This window comes from Plectropomus leopardus, chromosome 3 (assembly GCF_008729295.1).
Source record: "Plectropomus leopardus isolate mb chromosome 3, YSFRI_Pleo_2.0, whole genome shotgun sequence".
Lineage (NCBI taxonomy): Eukaryota > Metazoa > Chordata > Actinopteri > Perciformes > Serranidae > Plectropomus > Plectropomus leopardus.
Genome location: NC_056465.1, coordinates 26,972,261 through 26,988,451, shown reverse-complemented (window position 1 = coordinate 26,988,451; position 16,191 = coordinate 26,972,261). Strand labels below are relative to the sequence as shown.

The following is a 16,191-nucleotide window of genomic DNA, read 5'->3' as shown; positions in this document are numbered from 1 at the left end:
AGGACACTTTTGCAAGGAGTGCTCAGGGTGGGAATATTGCATCATTATTCTGCCTCGCTGTCACAGCTTCCACAGGAGGTAGAAACAGCACTGAAACAGTATCAGTATAAACAGGACAGCTAGCAGGATGGGATCATGGACAGGATGGGTGTGACATTTTGACAGCACGTTTCGTGTGCGACCCACCACGGGAGTTTCGAAAAGCAGCGTTAGCAGTTAGAGTAACAGCAGCTGTAAATGCCCACAAATTGGGAAAACAATGACATTCATGACCTCCTCACCCTCCGAGATGAGATGATTGTGATTGCGATGTTATGCCGTTGTTTAGAAAATGTTGTCAACACGGATGTTGTACGTCACATGAGAGGCCCGCACTGTTGTGTTAAATGTCATGCATCTTTTGATTTTGCAATGCCAGATGCTATTTACAATCACACTCTGGAGCAAAATGATGCAGTTGTTGTTTGGTTTTATTTAAAAATGGAAAGAAGGTATAAAAAAGAGACTTCACAGCAGCCCTGTAGCACAATCTCTGGGTTAAAAATGGGCTTCTGTAAACTTAACCAAATCTTAGACCTATTTTAACCAGTAATCAAAACTTAACCCTAAAATCCAATAGTTGCTCTTCTGATCACCAGCTTTTGTCCCCAAATGGGAGTTGAGTCCAAACAAGGTTATTGTGTGAAGACATTTTTGTCCCCTTCTTGTAGGTAAACCACAATCTCATTTCACACACACACACACACACACACACACACACACACACACACACAGAGAGAGAGAGCAACAACAGCACTGTCTGTGAAGGAAACGTAAAACAGATCTATGGTTCACGTACGTGTCCACAGGTTGCAAAGGTTTCTAGGGGAAATATGCCAAAAGTGTTTGGTAGCAATGTGGCTCAATTCCAACTCTCAACCAAATCCTAAACCTTCTTTAACCAGAAACTCAGACTTCACCCTAAGATTAAATATTTGATATGTTGTGGAGACCATCTTTTATCCCCAAACAGGATTTGTGTCCCTGTAAGGTGGTTTTGTGAATGCATTTTTGTCGCTGCATTGTAGGTAAAACCCAATCGCATCAAACACCCAAACACACACACACACACACACACACCCACACCCACACTGAGCTCTCGAAACGTCACATAAAGCCCCTCTGAGCGATCAGCAAGGTGCAGACATTCTTTTGTATCACTGGTAAAGAGGAAATACAGCGAGAACTGGATGGAGCAGCAACGTGGCAATTATCATCTGGTAACAACTCCGCCTAAATTAAAGAATACTGTCTGCCATGGAAACGCAAAATAGATCAACGGTTCAGGTCCATGTCTGTAGGTTACAAATGGTTTTAGGGGAAATGGACCCAAAACACTTGGGAGAAACATGGCTTAACTCAAACTCTCACTGTGCCCTTCACTGAAATCTTAAACCTACTTTAACCAGAAACTCAGACTTAACCCTAAAATTAAATAGCTCATCTTGTGGAACCAGCGTTTGTCCCCAAACGGGATCTGAGTCCCCATAAGGTGGTTGTGTGAACGCTTTTTTGTCCCTGCATTGTAGGTAGTACACAATCTCATCAAACGCACACACACACACACACACACACACACACACACACACACACACACACACACACACACACACACACACACACACACACACACACAGAGTGCTCCTCTCTTGTTCCTCTCTATAATGTGCCATAATGGAGCATAGCTCCTCTGGCTGGGCCTCCCTGGGCCTTCCTGCTATTACATCTGAATGGGCCAGCATATGGCCTTTATGGCCGTACTGTTCTCTCTACAGGTCCCTGCAGAGAGCGGGAGAGAGAGAAAACGTTTCAACTGTCACAGAGGTGTGCGCTGAGCGAGTTTGAAAGTAGCTCGTCTGCGTGTGTTTGTGTGTTGTTGTTTGTGTTATATGTGAAGGAGAGGGGAAGAAGGAGGGGGACACGGGGAGCGTTAAATGAAGCAATTAATAAAATCATTTTCTACCCGGCTAAGGAGATAACAGCTTGGCACAGTACCACAAACCCATCAACACAACCCCCTCGCCTCCCCACCACTCATTTCAGTTTAAGGAAGACCCACACCGCTGCCCCTGATGGACCACTAACACAGAGAGAGAGAGAGAAAGAGAGAGAAAGAGATGGAAGAGTACCAGTCATCTGAGTTTTCTTCTCTTGTTTACAGCTGCTAACACTAGAGGGCAGTGTGTAACTGCCAACAAACTACTGGACACACACACACACACACACACACACACACACACACACACACAAACAGGGAGCGAGAACACAAAGCAGCCTGCATCACTGAACACAACAAACAAAGCCAGGAGGAACAGCACCACACACACACACACACACACACACACACACACACACACACACACACACCGAGTGCACACTCATTGTCATTCCTTGCTAACATTCCTGAGAGAGCAGCAGTGGCAGCAGTAGGTCTCCTGCTAGCTCATTGTATATAGCATGGCAACACGTCAGCTCAGAGACGGGAACTCGCTATCAGGGGTGTTTTCTCCCCGAGGAGGGCCGTGAAACACTGACAGCCATTTAAACATGTTAGAATGGCACCAAATGATTTATATATATCTGCGATCCCCCTCCTTAGCTGAGAGCAACGTTCAGAGCTCACGGCGGAAGTTTCACCAACACACGGTGAAATGTGTGTGTGTTTAGAGGCAGTTCTCATGTCTGTCTCCAAACAGATAAAACATACCGTATCGGCAACGTGCTGCTGATAGGGATGAAGCATGCACAGTAGGAGACAAAGGCTACATTGAAATCCCTGTTTAACTGCAGCGACTGTTATCAACGGGTTTGAACTAAGTCTAACAGTAGCTACAGGCAGACAATGGACAGAGGAAACGTTTGCCAAGGACTGCCTCTCATTTTTAAGTGTCTGTCATTCAAGCAGAATTGTTAGGTATCATTTTTGCCGCTGTCCTCTCAAGGATAAGCAGAGACGATAAGAGTCAGAGACGTTTTTTCTCTTCAATGGGTCTAGTTCAGGCTGAAGTGAAAACTTTTGCCTGCACACTCTCATCTGGGTCCTTTAGCATCTGTCTTTTTGAATCCTCTATTCACAGCGCTATTTCAGATATGTTAGAAAAAGACATTAAAATGTTTCAGAGAGCTTTTTACATACAATCTGTTAGCGTCTTTTGTCATGTGGTCAAAGAAGCTTCAAATAGTTTAGGCAGTATGTGCGCTTATTTTGTGACCAAGAAAAGACAACCTTGCAATTATCTTCCAGTTGCTCAGGATCTACACCGACTGTCGACATCATCCACTGAGGGACCAACACCAGCCCTGACCAAACACTGAGATGTGACATTTGACCCTTTAAGATAAAATAATAACTGAGCAGTGGCGTGTCCAGAAATTTTTCATAGGGGTGGCCCAATGGTAGCACCTAGAGGTGGCACACCAAAACCAAAGGCCATAACTGAATTTGAGAAAAATCCTTTGAAAGTCCCTCCAAGATGTTACGATTTTGACAGTTAACATAAATTCAGTCAGTCCCTGAGAAGTCTGCCCGATCTTGCAATTTTATCCAGTCGATGCAACTTTACCGGAAACTTGACTATTTAAAATAGGTAAAATCTAATTTCATTGAAACTCCCAGTAGTTCAGTTGGTAGAGTCACATGCAGCGTATTGATACGCTCAGCCCCCCTGTTTATCATGGGACTACTGCTGCGGGACTGGAGCTCTGTGTCTGGGACAGAGTCTCACACACACACACACACACACACACACAAAAAGGGCTGCTAGCATCACACTGCTGATATTGCCCAACTTTTTGTCTTTTATTAGGAAAGGATAGCTTAAGCGTGGAAAGGGGGGGAGTTTTATGATATTAACGGCTCGGCCTAAGCGGCAAAATATGACGAGGAGCGATGACATTATGTTGTGCTGTGTTAGCTCCTGCTAACTGAGCAGGGAGACCAGTAGGAGAGCGGCTCATGGAGACATCCTTGAGCGCTGTGCTGAACGGCAGCAATCAGCTGTTGTTGCCCCCACGCTAAATATTCATGATATAAAGCTCTAAATCTATGACAGCATCACAACTATTTATGATATTTTTACTTGCCCTGCAATTTTATTGCAAAAAACAAACAAATAAAAAGATGGAGAAATAAGGAATCAAATCCTGACATACGTTAGTTTCTTATTTTTATAGAGACTAATGCTAGTGCAGTCATTATTTTGAGTTCCACAACAATCCTATTATGATGTGTATCTAAACACATTAGGTGTTTCATTGTTATTTAATAGGCTGGCTGTCCATTTTCTTCAAGAGAAAAATATACAGCTTTCATTTGAAAGTGTAAGAAACAAAACATTTACTGGGAACAAGCCTTCCCAGTTTAGGGGGGACTTTTGGGTACACGTTTTCTCATTTTCACTGTGTTGAGAAAAAGAGGCTGCGCTTCAACAATGGGATTCTCAGTGGAGTGCTAAACCCAAAATCCAGTGAGTTTATTCCCAAAAAACTGAAAAGAAAGCATATCTCAAGTCTTCAAGTAAATGAAGACAAAATACTCACATTTCACATCACTATAAAGATAAAACTATTATAGTGATGTGAGCTAAATAAATGAGTAAAATGTGAGCATTTTGTCCTTCTTGAATTGAATACTACATTGCATACTACCTTTTACATTTTTAAAAATTGATTTTCATTCAGGTTTTTTATAGTGAGAGTTCAAGTTACCCCTTTGAGAATGGCTATGCAAATTGTTCCATCGGCAAAATTAAACCTAAATTTGCAGTCCCCTTCCCAACAAGTTAGGCCGACATGGTTGTTACCAATGGTTACCTTAGGCTTTCTAGTTTCATATGACACTACTACTTTCCCTGTAGCCTAAAAAATAAGAATGCCAGGGCCTCTTAAATACAGTAATATCAGCCTCCAAATATCTTTGGCAATGGGGTGGTCAGTGGGGCACCACTATAGAGCCACCATTCTTCAACCATCCCTGCATGGTTTTCAGTCTCCCATTCACGCTTCAAAAGCACTTCACCTTATTTATCTGTATCTCTGTAAAACAAGTGACCAGGATCAGGATGAGATCAATCTTACCTTTGATAAATAAATTACTGAGAGCAGATGTCCCCCTAATTTGCCATGTGCCTGCCATGTCTCAGCTTTGAGCGGGTTCTTAAATTCGTCTTTGATACCTGGGTTTGCTTGTTGTTAAATGTGTAATCAAACCTAATCCTCTTGTTGTGCTTTTTGGTGTTCTCCCTGAAGAGCCGCAATTACCTGCAGTAAAACACACTGCCCTTGACTTTGGATCCCGTTTTTGGCAAGAGGAGCCGCGCCAGTTTAGTAGAAAGAGGCTGCCCCACCCTAACTGGTTAACAGACTTAATGGAGCGCATTAAGTTTTCAAGTACTTGACGTGTGGATCAGAGAATAAGGTCAACAAAGGAAGATTTCTTGGGGCATTATTTGACAGGTGGACCATATAAATCTCTAAAGAGCACATTTTATCTCATTTGTTTTTTCCTGGACTGAAGCCTAACACTCTTACTGATGCTGGTTTCTTTTAGATTGTGTCTCTTCTTCTCAATATCTTTTGCATTTACATGTGCTGGATGCATTATTAAAAGCATACAGTTAAACATTTCCCTGATATATTTCATTTCTTTCTGTGGAGCAGCAGATGGGAGATGAATCCTTCAACTGTCCACTATTGTCGTCAGCTGTCATTTTTGCGATCACACATCTCTGAAGGCCAATAAAAACATTTTTGAAAGACTTTCCTGACGTCTCAGTGTCCTCTCTTCTCTGCCACTCTGTGCTGCTTTCTCTTCCTCCTCCTCCCTGTCATTAACTCTATCTCTCCTCGCAGCCTCTCCTCTCTCTCTTTCTACTCCCCCCGTCATCTCCCCCCTTTGCTTGTCCTCCCCAGAGGGCCATGATGCAGCAGCGATGGACTTTCACTGAGAGGAGGGGAGGATTATACACCAAACGTATAGAGATGCTCACATAAAACAAAGCATTTTTCTCCCACTTTTTCTCCTTCCTACCTAAAGCATGTTTCTCTTCATCTATCTTTTTTTTCTCTCTGCAGGAGTCTGACGCCTAGCTCGTCCTGTGAGCTACAGATTAGGGGAGCACGGGAGCGGACACACTCCTCCTCCTCCTGCACCCTCCACCTCCATTTTCCTCCACTCTCCCTCCTTTGCCCCTCATCCCTCTCTCCCAGGACCGTAGCCAATAACAGTACTGGGGTCACCCATGTTAATTACCGCGCGAGTGCAACTGGGAAAAAAATCTGCAACACACACACACAGAGCACATGAACAGTTCACACACAACAGAGTTGGTGAGTAAGCATGTGTCACTGAAGCAGTGTGCGTGTGAGAGAGCGAGAAAATAATAGTTTCAAAGACAAGGGAAATGGAGAGAGTGAGGAAATGTCATGGAGAAGGATGCCAGGCGTATGAAGGAGAGAGGAGAGGGAGAAGGTGGCGGGAGGAAGCAGACCCAGAGATGAGAAATGACTAAAGCACTGAGAAAATTTAGTTTTAGATACCACCCATTCACAATTCTGCATCGAAAACATAATAAACATTGTTGAGTCTCCTACAAAGGTGGACATTTCACACTGTCAAACGGCTGACCTTACCTCCAGTGTAACTGAGATGAGAATATGAGTCAAATCTCAACAACATGTGGGAGGGAAAGATAAAAAAAATCCTGCTTCCCCTTCACCTGAATGAATAAATGAACTGCAGAAAACTCAGTAGCCTGCATTTTCAGGACCGCAACCATTAGTTCACTAGGGAGTGAATGTCAGCTACTGGAGCAGCGTGTGTGGTTTCAGCTTGAGCTGAAGTTGAAAGATGCCATGTGAACACGCTACATTGAAATATGCTGCTGTTTCGGCAACACCGTCTGCTTGATTTTGGGATGTAAAGTTTGGAGAGGTGCAGAGAACATTTTGTCCATGTTTCTGTGCATGATGCAGCCTCTCTGTTCACACTTCTTGTTGTTGTTTTCTTTACATTTGCCTGCTTTGCTGCTCAGATTAGCTGAGCTAAGCAAAGAGAGGAGAGTGAATGTTGCGGCGTTGGAAAGAAACCATCCATCCTGTCTCTCTTTCTCCCTGTCTTCCCCCTACCCATCCTGTCTGTCTGTCTGTCTGCCCTGCACACAGGGGCTATTTATGGAAAGCAATGTCACTCATGCAACACCATCAGATAGCTTTCTCCCCGGCCTGCTCACTGCTCATACATCATTAACATTCTCCACGACCCCTGCACGCACACACACACAAACACACACACACAGGCTGCACACGACATGCTGCCAATCAAGCAGCACAAGACAATGCAGGCAAACGGCTATACGGCTCCACACTGTATGTATTTACACATCAGGCATACTAAACATCCAACAGGAGTGCATTTGTAAAGCAGGCTTAATCAGAAATAACAAGCAGAGCATAATGGAATACTGCACATTTTGTCGCAAATCACAAAAACAGACTTTGACCAAATACGAGCACAGTTATTTGAGCCGCAACTGAGCAAACTAAACATGTTAAATATGAAGCTACATCAAGCAGCCGGTTAGCGTTGCTTAGCACAAGGCAGGAAACAGGTTCAACAGCTTGCAATTGATTAGTCCAGCTTCAATGAAAAATGTGTTAAATTCACAATGTGCTGACAATTTTGTTAGTGAGATTTAGAGATGCTTGTAGGCGGATTTTGTTTTCTATAAGCAGAGCCAGGCTTTTCCTCTGCTTCCAGTCTTTGTGCTAAGCTAAGCTAACTGGCTGCTGGCTGCAGCTTCATATATACTGATACAGAGTATCAATCACTTATTAAACTCCCAGCAACAAAGCGAACAAGCATCAGTAAGAGTGTTAGGCTCCAGTCCAAGAATAAACAATATTTCCCAAAATGTTGAAGTACTTCTTCAGTGGCTCTTACAGACAAGTGTCACAGAGCGGGTTTCCATTAACCCTCAAATTGTGCAAATTGAAATTAAAATATGCCTAATAGATACATGCCAATTTTGAAAAAAATCCCATCTATTGCAAAATAGTTTTTATGCTCGCATGAGGTGGTATTTCAGGTGATTCAAAAAAGGCATATTTTGCAAAACTGTAATGGAAACCGTTTTTTCGCTTTTATAGGTCACATGATGCTATGGCTATTCACTTGTTGGTAGAAACTGACTCCCTTGGGCATGAAGCAGCAGGCGCTACAAGAGGAGTTATTGCATCACATTAGCCTTCAAAAGTTAAGTGAATCATTCAGGTGGTCATGGACTATCACCTCCCAGAAATCCCTCATACATGGCTGCTCCCATGTATAAGGGGCTTGCCTTTCCATTATCGCTCGTGGTGCGGTGGCTGCAAGAGAAATAAACCTGCTAATGTTTTGAACATCAATCTCCATGCAGAAACACAGTCATCTCGCAATTGTGTTTTATTGCCATTTCAGAAATACTGCTAAAGTTTTGCACAAATCTGTAATGGAAACAGCTAATATTGGCGGGTTTTGTTCAGCAGAAAGAAAAATAGTGCGCATAAACTGCTCACATCTCCGTCCAAAGATTATGTTGAGTAACTAGGTCATGATTTCTGGAAAGAGACATTGCTGTTGAGTTTTTCAAATGTTTTTTTTTTTTTGCAAATATGAGCACCACATGCCGAGTGACATTTAGTTCTATTATACTTGAGAGAAGACAGACATCTCTATAGCCGACATTTCCAAAACTCACACCAAAACAATCCACACTGATAAACATCATTACAGGTGAGAGGAAAAATATGTATTTTCGACTTTGGGGTGAACTGTCCCTTTAAAGTATTAAAAATTAAGTTCTCTTTTCACCTCTGCCATTTCGTTAAATATTTGTGCGGGTGCGGATATTTTCAATTTTGAAAGTGTAACTAGTTTAATGTGTGTCAAAGTGTCAAATAAGGCTCGCATGTGTGCATGTTCACGTATGAGAGAGAGAGGAGAGTGATAGAAACACTGAGAGAGAAAGTGTGTGTGCGTGTGTGTGCGTGACCTCGTCAGCCTCTGAGACAGCCTTCAGAGAACAGTGATGACAGGAGGAATTAGTAAGACAGGTAACACAAACCAGAGAAAATAGCCTCCTCTCCTCCACCAAAAAATCATTTTCACTTGCTCACAAAAGCAACATTTCACATTTGGGGAGACTTAGATTTAAAAAAAAAAAAAAAAGCTCTTTAGAAGTCATCCACAGCTTCAGACAGAGCGCCAAGAGTTAACAACCTGAGCGAGGACATATGGGACGGAGGCAGAGAGACAGAGAAGGGAACACATCTGGACAGGGATTAGGACAGCTAAAGAGGCTAAAAAAGGAGGAGGAGACAGAAGGATAGGCTTAGTGATGGCTGTGGGAGGGGCAGAGGGGCGGTCGGGGGATGTGACACGGGTGAAGGTGGGGGTGGGTGAAAGACATGAAGTCAGCGAGAAAGTTTCTTTTTTCTTACTTGAAAGAAGCCCGGGGGCATGGGTCCTCCTGGCATGCCATCATTGGGTGGCATGTTGCCCATCACTGGACTGGGAGCAGCGGCCGCACTCTGGAAAACAAACACAAAAAAACCATCAGTTTACTCTCAGTGTTCACGTTTGATGAAGCCACAGACTGTAAGCAGCAATCAGCAAGGTGTTAAAATAATCCTGAAAATAATGGAAAGAGAGATATGATGTGCAGAAATTATCTCCCACAAAACTTCCAACGCTGATTACGCTCACTGAATTTCTGGACACAAACAGGGTAATTACCAATAACTGATGAAGATATTATTATTTACTCACAGAGATAAATTATTTGATGAAGGACACAAAACTATCTTGTCAAGATGCAGATAGTTTAGGGGGAACATTAAGGCTTTGGAGTGCTTCCAGTGAAGCAGTTCATGCGATGCACCATCTGACCGCAACAGACAGCCAAATCAATCGAAACCATTTCAGAACTAGCTGGACTTGAAGATGTGAGAGAGGGGTTGGGTTATGAACAGGAAGAGTCATACAAACGCACAGCTCTTTTCTTTCTCTGAGACACAAAGGAGATAAACGGTTTCAGATCTGCTCCCAATTGCTCCTCTTTCTCGATATGTCCATTCCCCCCTAGCAGTGTTCCAAACTGGGGCCAGCAAAAACTATGCAAAATGGGCAACATTTTGAACAAATACACAAACTCTGACTGAACAATAATATTCCTAAATGTCAAAAATCCAACACTTCCTGCAACTGCTTCAAATTAAAAGCGTGCCAGTGGCGCCTCAATGTAGGGTTGGAGAAACTTTATTCAGAACAAGTCCCTGAGTAATTAGAGGAAAAAACTCTTGCTGTTTATTTTTTTGAAATATTTCTTCTGTCTTCATTTATCTTTAGGGCAGGAAATATCTGATAAAAGAATAAATTGAGGAATAAAACTGAGCTCAAACTCTCCTTGCCTGCTCTCAACATTTGTCAGTCCTTCCAGGATTTTGCGGGCTGTTTTTGGGATTGTTGTAGCCTAAAATGCCTCAGTTCATGGCAGCTTTTCTTTAAAAATGTGTGGTTTTCAATGTTTTTAGGCATTTTCTTTTTGCAAAGAAATTGTGGGGGCAAGTGAAAATTGCAAAAATAATTGTTAGCTGTTGCTGCCGTTTGAAGCAGCGCTGAAGGATTGTCTCTGTGAGCCGCTCTCCTGCTCTCTCTGCTCAGTAAGCATGAGCTAACACAACAGTAATGGCTAACTTCCAACAGTGAGCAGTTTAACAGCCCCAACAATTTCACAACAACGCCCAAATGGCTTAACGTTGTCGTTAAACCTGTTAATAACGGTTGGATAACATTATCCGATGTGATGCTAACAGTTAGCCCTGTCACTAGCTCGTTTTTCATTGCCTCCTCAAGGCGGTTATTTCATGCCATTGGGTCACCTTGCTGTTCTGTGTAAAAGGTACATTTGTGGACAGAGTTTTGCAGGTAGTTACAGCGCTGAAACATTGTCTGAAAGCCGGCAAACAGATCATTGGCGTCACAGGAGTAACATTTTACTAACTCTGTTTTTTTTAAATCTTTTTATTTTGTGTATTAGTGTTGTGTTTTGCTTTATGAACTAAGCAAATTAATTTTTCATGTTTAACTACGTGGAGCGGATAATCAGCTAATCTTCTAGGTTTCTTTCTTGTATGTTGTATATTGCCCCTTCAAAGCACTTTGTGAACAAAATTTGTCAGAAGCCCTGTATAAATAAATCTTACTTAGCCTACTTACACACTTTACTTTTGATGATGATGTGATGCATGCGACCCAGAGGATTTAAAAAGTAGAAAGTAGCAGTAGAAGCTAACTCAAGGAAAAAGAACATGGCCATAAATGTCCACATATTGGGAAAACGATGAGGTCCTGGAGCTCCTTACCTTTCAAGCAGAGGACGAGATCAGCCTCCTCATAAAAGTGCTGGTAAATGACTGTTATTGCCATGTTATGCCATTGTTAGTGTTTAGAAAATGCTGCAGACGTGTAAATATGTAACACTAGAGGCAGACGCTGTTGTGTTAAACATCACGCCTGTCACACCTCTTTAGTTTCCCAATGCCGACATGCTGTCTAAAATCACACACTGGAGCAACATGATGCTGCCGTTGTTTGGTTCTGTTTAAAAATCCAAATTTGGCACATAAAAGGGTTGCTTGTAGTGGCCTTATAGTGTCAACTCTGTGTGAAAAGGGCTAGAGAGAGTACGAGAGAAGGGTGAGGAAGGGCTGAGTGAATCAATACGCTGCACTCAGTTCTACAATGAAATGAGATTTCACCAATTTTAAATCATCAACTTTGTGGTTAAGTTGTGGCGATTGGCCAAAATTGCGAGGTCACAGAGAATTAATGGGTTTGGCTGAATTTGTGTTCATTGTTTTTTTTATTTTTAATTATTTTTTTAAATTATTTTTTGGGCTTTTATTGCCTTTAATTGGCAGGAAAGTGTGAGCATGAAAGGGGAGAGAGAGGGGAGACATGCAGCAAAGTGCTGAGGCTGGATTCGAACTCGCGGCCACTGCAGCAAGGACACTCTATCCACTGAGCCACCGGGCGCCCCAAATTTGTGTTCATTGTTGCACCTGCATCACCCCAACATCATGGAGGGACTGACTTTCTCACAGATACATTTCATTGGGTAAAAGTATTGAGGTTCATTATCCAGCCCACCCTCATGCTTTAGTGGATTTGTTAAATTCCTATCACTGTTTTGGCCCCACTTTACATTGATGAATAATGTAAAAATGTAAATCAGAACCATAATCTTGATTTAAACACAGCAGACTGTATTCCTGCATGCAACCCCCAGTTTGAATATGGCCTCCAAATATATTTCTGGCAATATTTCTTTCATCTGTGCTCTCAATTATAATGATTTTCAACATCGGGGAGAAGACAGATGTGACGCTCGCTGCTCTGGTTTTCTTCTGAGGCAGCGAGGCTGACAGGCGGTGTTTGGTCATGACTGCTTTGTCAGAGCTCGACATTCACACATGGCCGGCGCGATGAGAGGAGGAAACAAAAAAGTTATCCGGAGAACAAATTTTCAGTCAGAATGTGGAGCCGGTTTGTGTGTTACAGGAGGATCTGTGGGAGATTATAAAGCTACAAATTACCCTTCTTCCATAGTGACTGACACACTGTCTAGATGAAAAAACAACAGTGTTGGATGTATGTTTTAACACAACCTATCTTTATATATTCCTGACAAGCCACATAGGGAAAATAATGATGATCTGAGTAGCAAACGTGGAAGTAGTTTGACGATGCTACACTTCTCAAAAGGTCAGGGTAGATGGATGGGCATTGAGAAACGCTTGACATCACAGACTGTGGTTTGCATCCAGTCTCTTACAACAGTCAGAGCCGACCACAGTCTTTCCTTAACCTTATCCAAGTAGTTTTAGTTACCTAAAGGCAGCCAAATGCTCATCTATCATCGAGGTGGCAGCAGGGTTCCTGCAGATTAAGGAAAGGTAGTTTTTAAAACTTTTTAATGCCATTCAGAATTACATTTACGTATTTATATGGTTTACCAACAGAGGTAGGAAATATCTGGCATTTCTGGATGGTTTTCTGGGAAATTTGGTTTGTCTCAGTTTGCATGTGAGATTTCACTGTGTGAATTCCCATCATGATGAGTTTACGAAAACTAATCAATTAGATTATTTAACAAAAAATATAGATGTTACTAATTTGTTTTGAGATTTAACAATACAACAGCAGTAAAAAATGATTTAAAAAATCCTACTTCCAATGTCTGAGCATTTTTAAGACTTTTGTGAGATTAATTTAAGTCAAAATAAAACAAATTAAGGCCTTATTTTTAGATTAATAAAACTCAATGCCCTCTGAGACCCTTTAAGGATCTACCCTGGGTGGCAGATCAGAAAACTAAAACTGTACTGTATATAGTCAAGGTCAGAAGACTTGTTGCACAATCGAATCATAGAGGAACTGCAGAAGCTTTCATTATGTTGATACTGCCTTTTCTAATTTTACAAAATCTGTTAGCAACTGAACAATCAAAGCCACAAAATGTACAAATACACACACACACACACACTGCTCTCCTCTTGCCCCTCCCCCACTGTAACTAGAGCTTCACTCACTTCCAGAGCAAACAATCCCTCCATCCCTCGGCTGACCCGTACGGCCCAGACACTAACTAACAGGCCCCGGGGCCATGCGGCAGAAAACACACACACACACACACACAGATGCACACACACTGCACTGGTAAAAGGGTGTGAATCTGTGGGACTCTGAACAAATCATAAGAGACTTACAGAGTGTGGACATGGACATATCCACAGGAGTCAAACACAAGCAGAGAGATGGAGAGAGACATTTAAACAGATGGACCTGACAAACAAGAGAGATGGAGAGAGAGACGAGACAGAGAACTCTCTCAGAGGGTGATGAGAGGTCGCACAGTGAAGAACAGTCCGCTAAAGTTGTTTCTATAGCACTCCGAGGTCGGTGTGTGTGAACTGCATCACTTCCTCCCAGACTCAAGACTAGACAAGCATGAAGAGGTCGAGAGTATGTACCAAACCAAAGAGTAAAGCTAACTTGCAATGCCCCCAGCATCAGAAAGTTAATATAATAATGATAATTCAATATTTCCGATATAAAGGCAGGTTAACAAAAAAGTTAAATAAATGTTGGTTTTGTTTTAACTTGAACCAATCGCCACACTGATACAAGGTCTACGCATTGGTTTCTGCATTGCACTTTGTAAAATTTGTCGCCTCGTATCGCAGTCTGATTCCAGCCAAGGACATGTTTCTTATCTTAACCGCAAACAAATTGAATTAATAAATAAGAAATATCTAAAGACTTCCAAGTTAACGTTGTTACAAGTCGGTTCCTAGTCAGTAAATGTGATTAAATGGAAATTAATAACCTGTTTATGAGGCTTATTTGATCATATTCGGGATTTGCACAAGCACAGAGAAATTGGGTTATTCATATTCATATTCACTAAGACCGTAGAGTCGGGCCTCGACCAAATTATATGAAGGGGTCAGATCCAGTTAAAATTGTTGCTTGTCTGCATGGATCTGACCAAACCCATTATCATCGGCTTTGATAACAATCATAATTTGCAAGATACAAATTTGTGTTTTTGAGAAAGATAAACAATGTGAACTGTGAGGAAAAGGAAAAGAAATGCAATGTGTTGCTCCACTTTTCAATGGCTGCTGATTGTTAGGTGGTGTTCTCTCTGTATTGGGGTCAACCACATTTTGGGACGAGTCTAATTATCCTGGCGTCTGTCTCAGATTGTGTCCAAACTTGGGTCCGATGTCCAGTGCAGACAGAACAGACGAAAAAGGTAATGGTTTCTGCTTGCTGTATGGTCCCTGGTGTAAGTTTCATGGGCTAAAAAAATGACATAATCAATTCTTTAGTGATGAGTACGAAGGCTCCGAAAGTTGTTGGGGCGCTTGGTTGTGTTTTTACTGAATTTTTGTGACTAGTCGACACTCCACACACTGTGCTTTTCAATTCAACATCGATGCCTTCCAGGGAAGACTGGCCACGAAGGTTTGAGTGCACAGACATCTCTACAACCCTTCATTGAGAGACCACAGGGACAATCAAATGGCCTTTAATTCTTGAAAAGAAATAGCCACCACACTGTGGAAAGAATAGGCTTTTTGCAGCACAGTATGGAAGAAAATGAGATCACTTTGAAAAAGCCAGAAAATGATTTCATGGAAAGAGTGGTGACCTCAGGAAAAATAAATAAATAAATAAAATAAAATAAAATATATATATATATACATATATATGTATATATATATATATATGTATATCAACTTGGAGCAACGGGCGCTTTGGTGGTACGTCTATCTTTATTACTTTTGTCCACAGCCTACATTTCTGGTAATGTTCTTTCGTTAACACTTGTTGATGTCTCAGTTATCCACAGAATATTTTGTTTGTTCGGCCCTCAGCGTTTTGGCTCATTTCACACAAAAAAATAAATAAATTAATGCCATCTTTGGAGGCCCATGCCATGGCACCTTGTACAATTATAAACAAAGCTTAAGTGTGCGAAATAAGAGGTATAAATAGAGCCAACTTTGAAGGATCTCAAACAAAACCACAGAGCGATCCATGATACTTTTGACCTCAACTGGACCCTATAAATTGTGTGATTGTGAGCCGTCATCAAACAATGGGACGGCAACAACAATAGGCCAAACGCCATATATGACACGCACATTCAGTTAACCAGTTGGTAGTATGAATTGCAGAGAAATGTCTACCACGAGATCAGCAGAGAGAAAAGACAAAAGGAGAATGGAAATGAAAATGAGAAAAGGAAGAGAGAAGGCCAGAGATGGCTGGATGAACGGCAGGGCATCTCAGGGAGAGGAAGAGTGAATGGAAGTGGTGCTGGCACGTAAGTATGTGTGGCGAGTGTGAGTGTGTGTGAGTGTGTGTGTGTGTGTGTGGCAGCCTGCCTCAACCAGCCAACGAGGCTCCACAGTACTCAGGTGAAGCAGCAGCAAAAGGCCCCTTCTCCTAGTTGCCATGACAACCCCGACCTCAGCTCCTGCTCTCCAGTGCCCATTAAAACCCTCAGGCCGTCAATCATCAGCATGGCCAGGGAGCAGAGA

General features: G+C 42.1%; 1 protein-coding gene across 2 annotated transcripts in view; it reads right to left on the bottom strand.

Moving 5' to 3' along the window:
• The window catches only part of ssbp4 (single stranded DNA binding protein 4), a 112,156-nt gene that overhangs the window by 21,394 nt on the left and 74,571 nt on the right, over positions 1-16,191 (bottom strand). For both annotated transcript variants that reach the window (XM_042481907.1, XM_042481914.1), the window contains exon 5: positions 9,517-9,606. In XM_042481907.1, the coding sequence (XP_042337841.1) occupies positions 9,517-9,606 (90 nt within the window). The remainder of the gene's footprint in view (positions 1-9,516; positions 9,607-16,191) is intronic.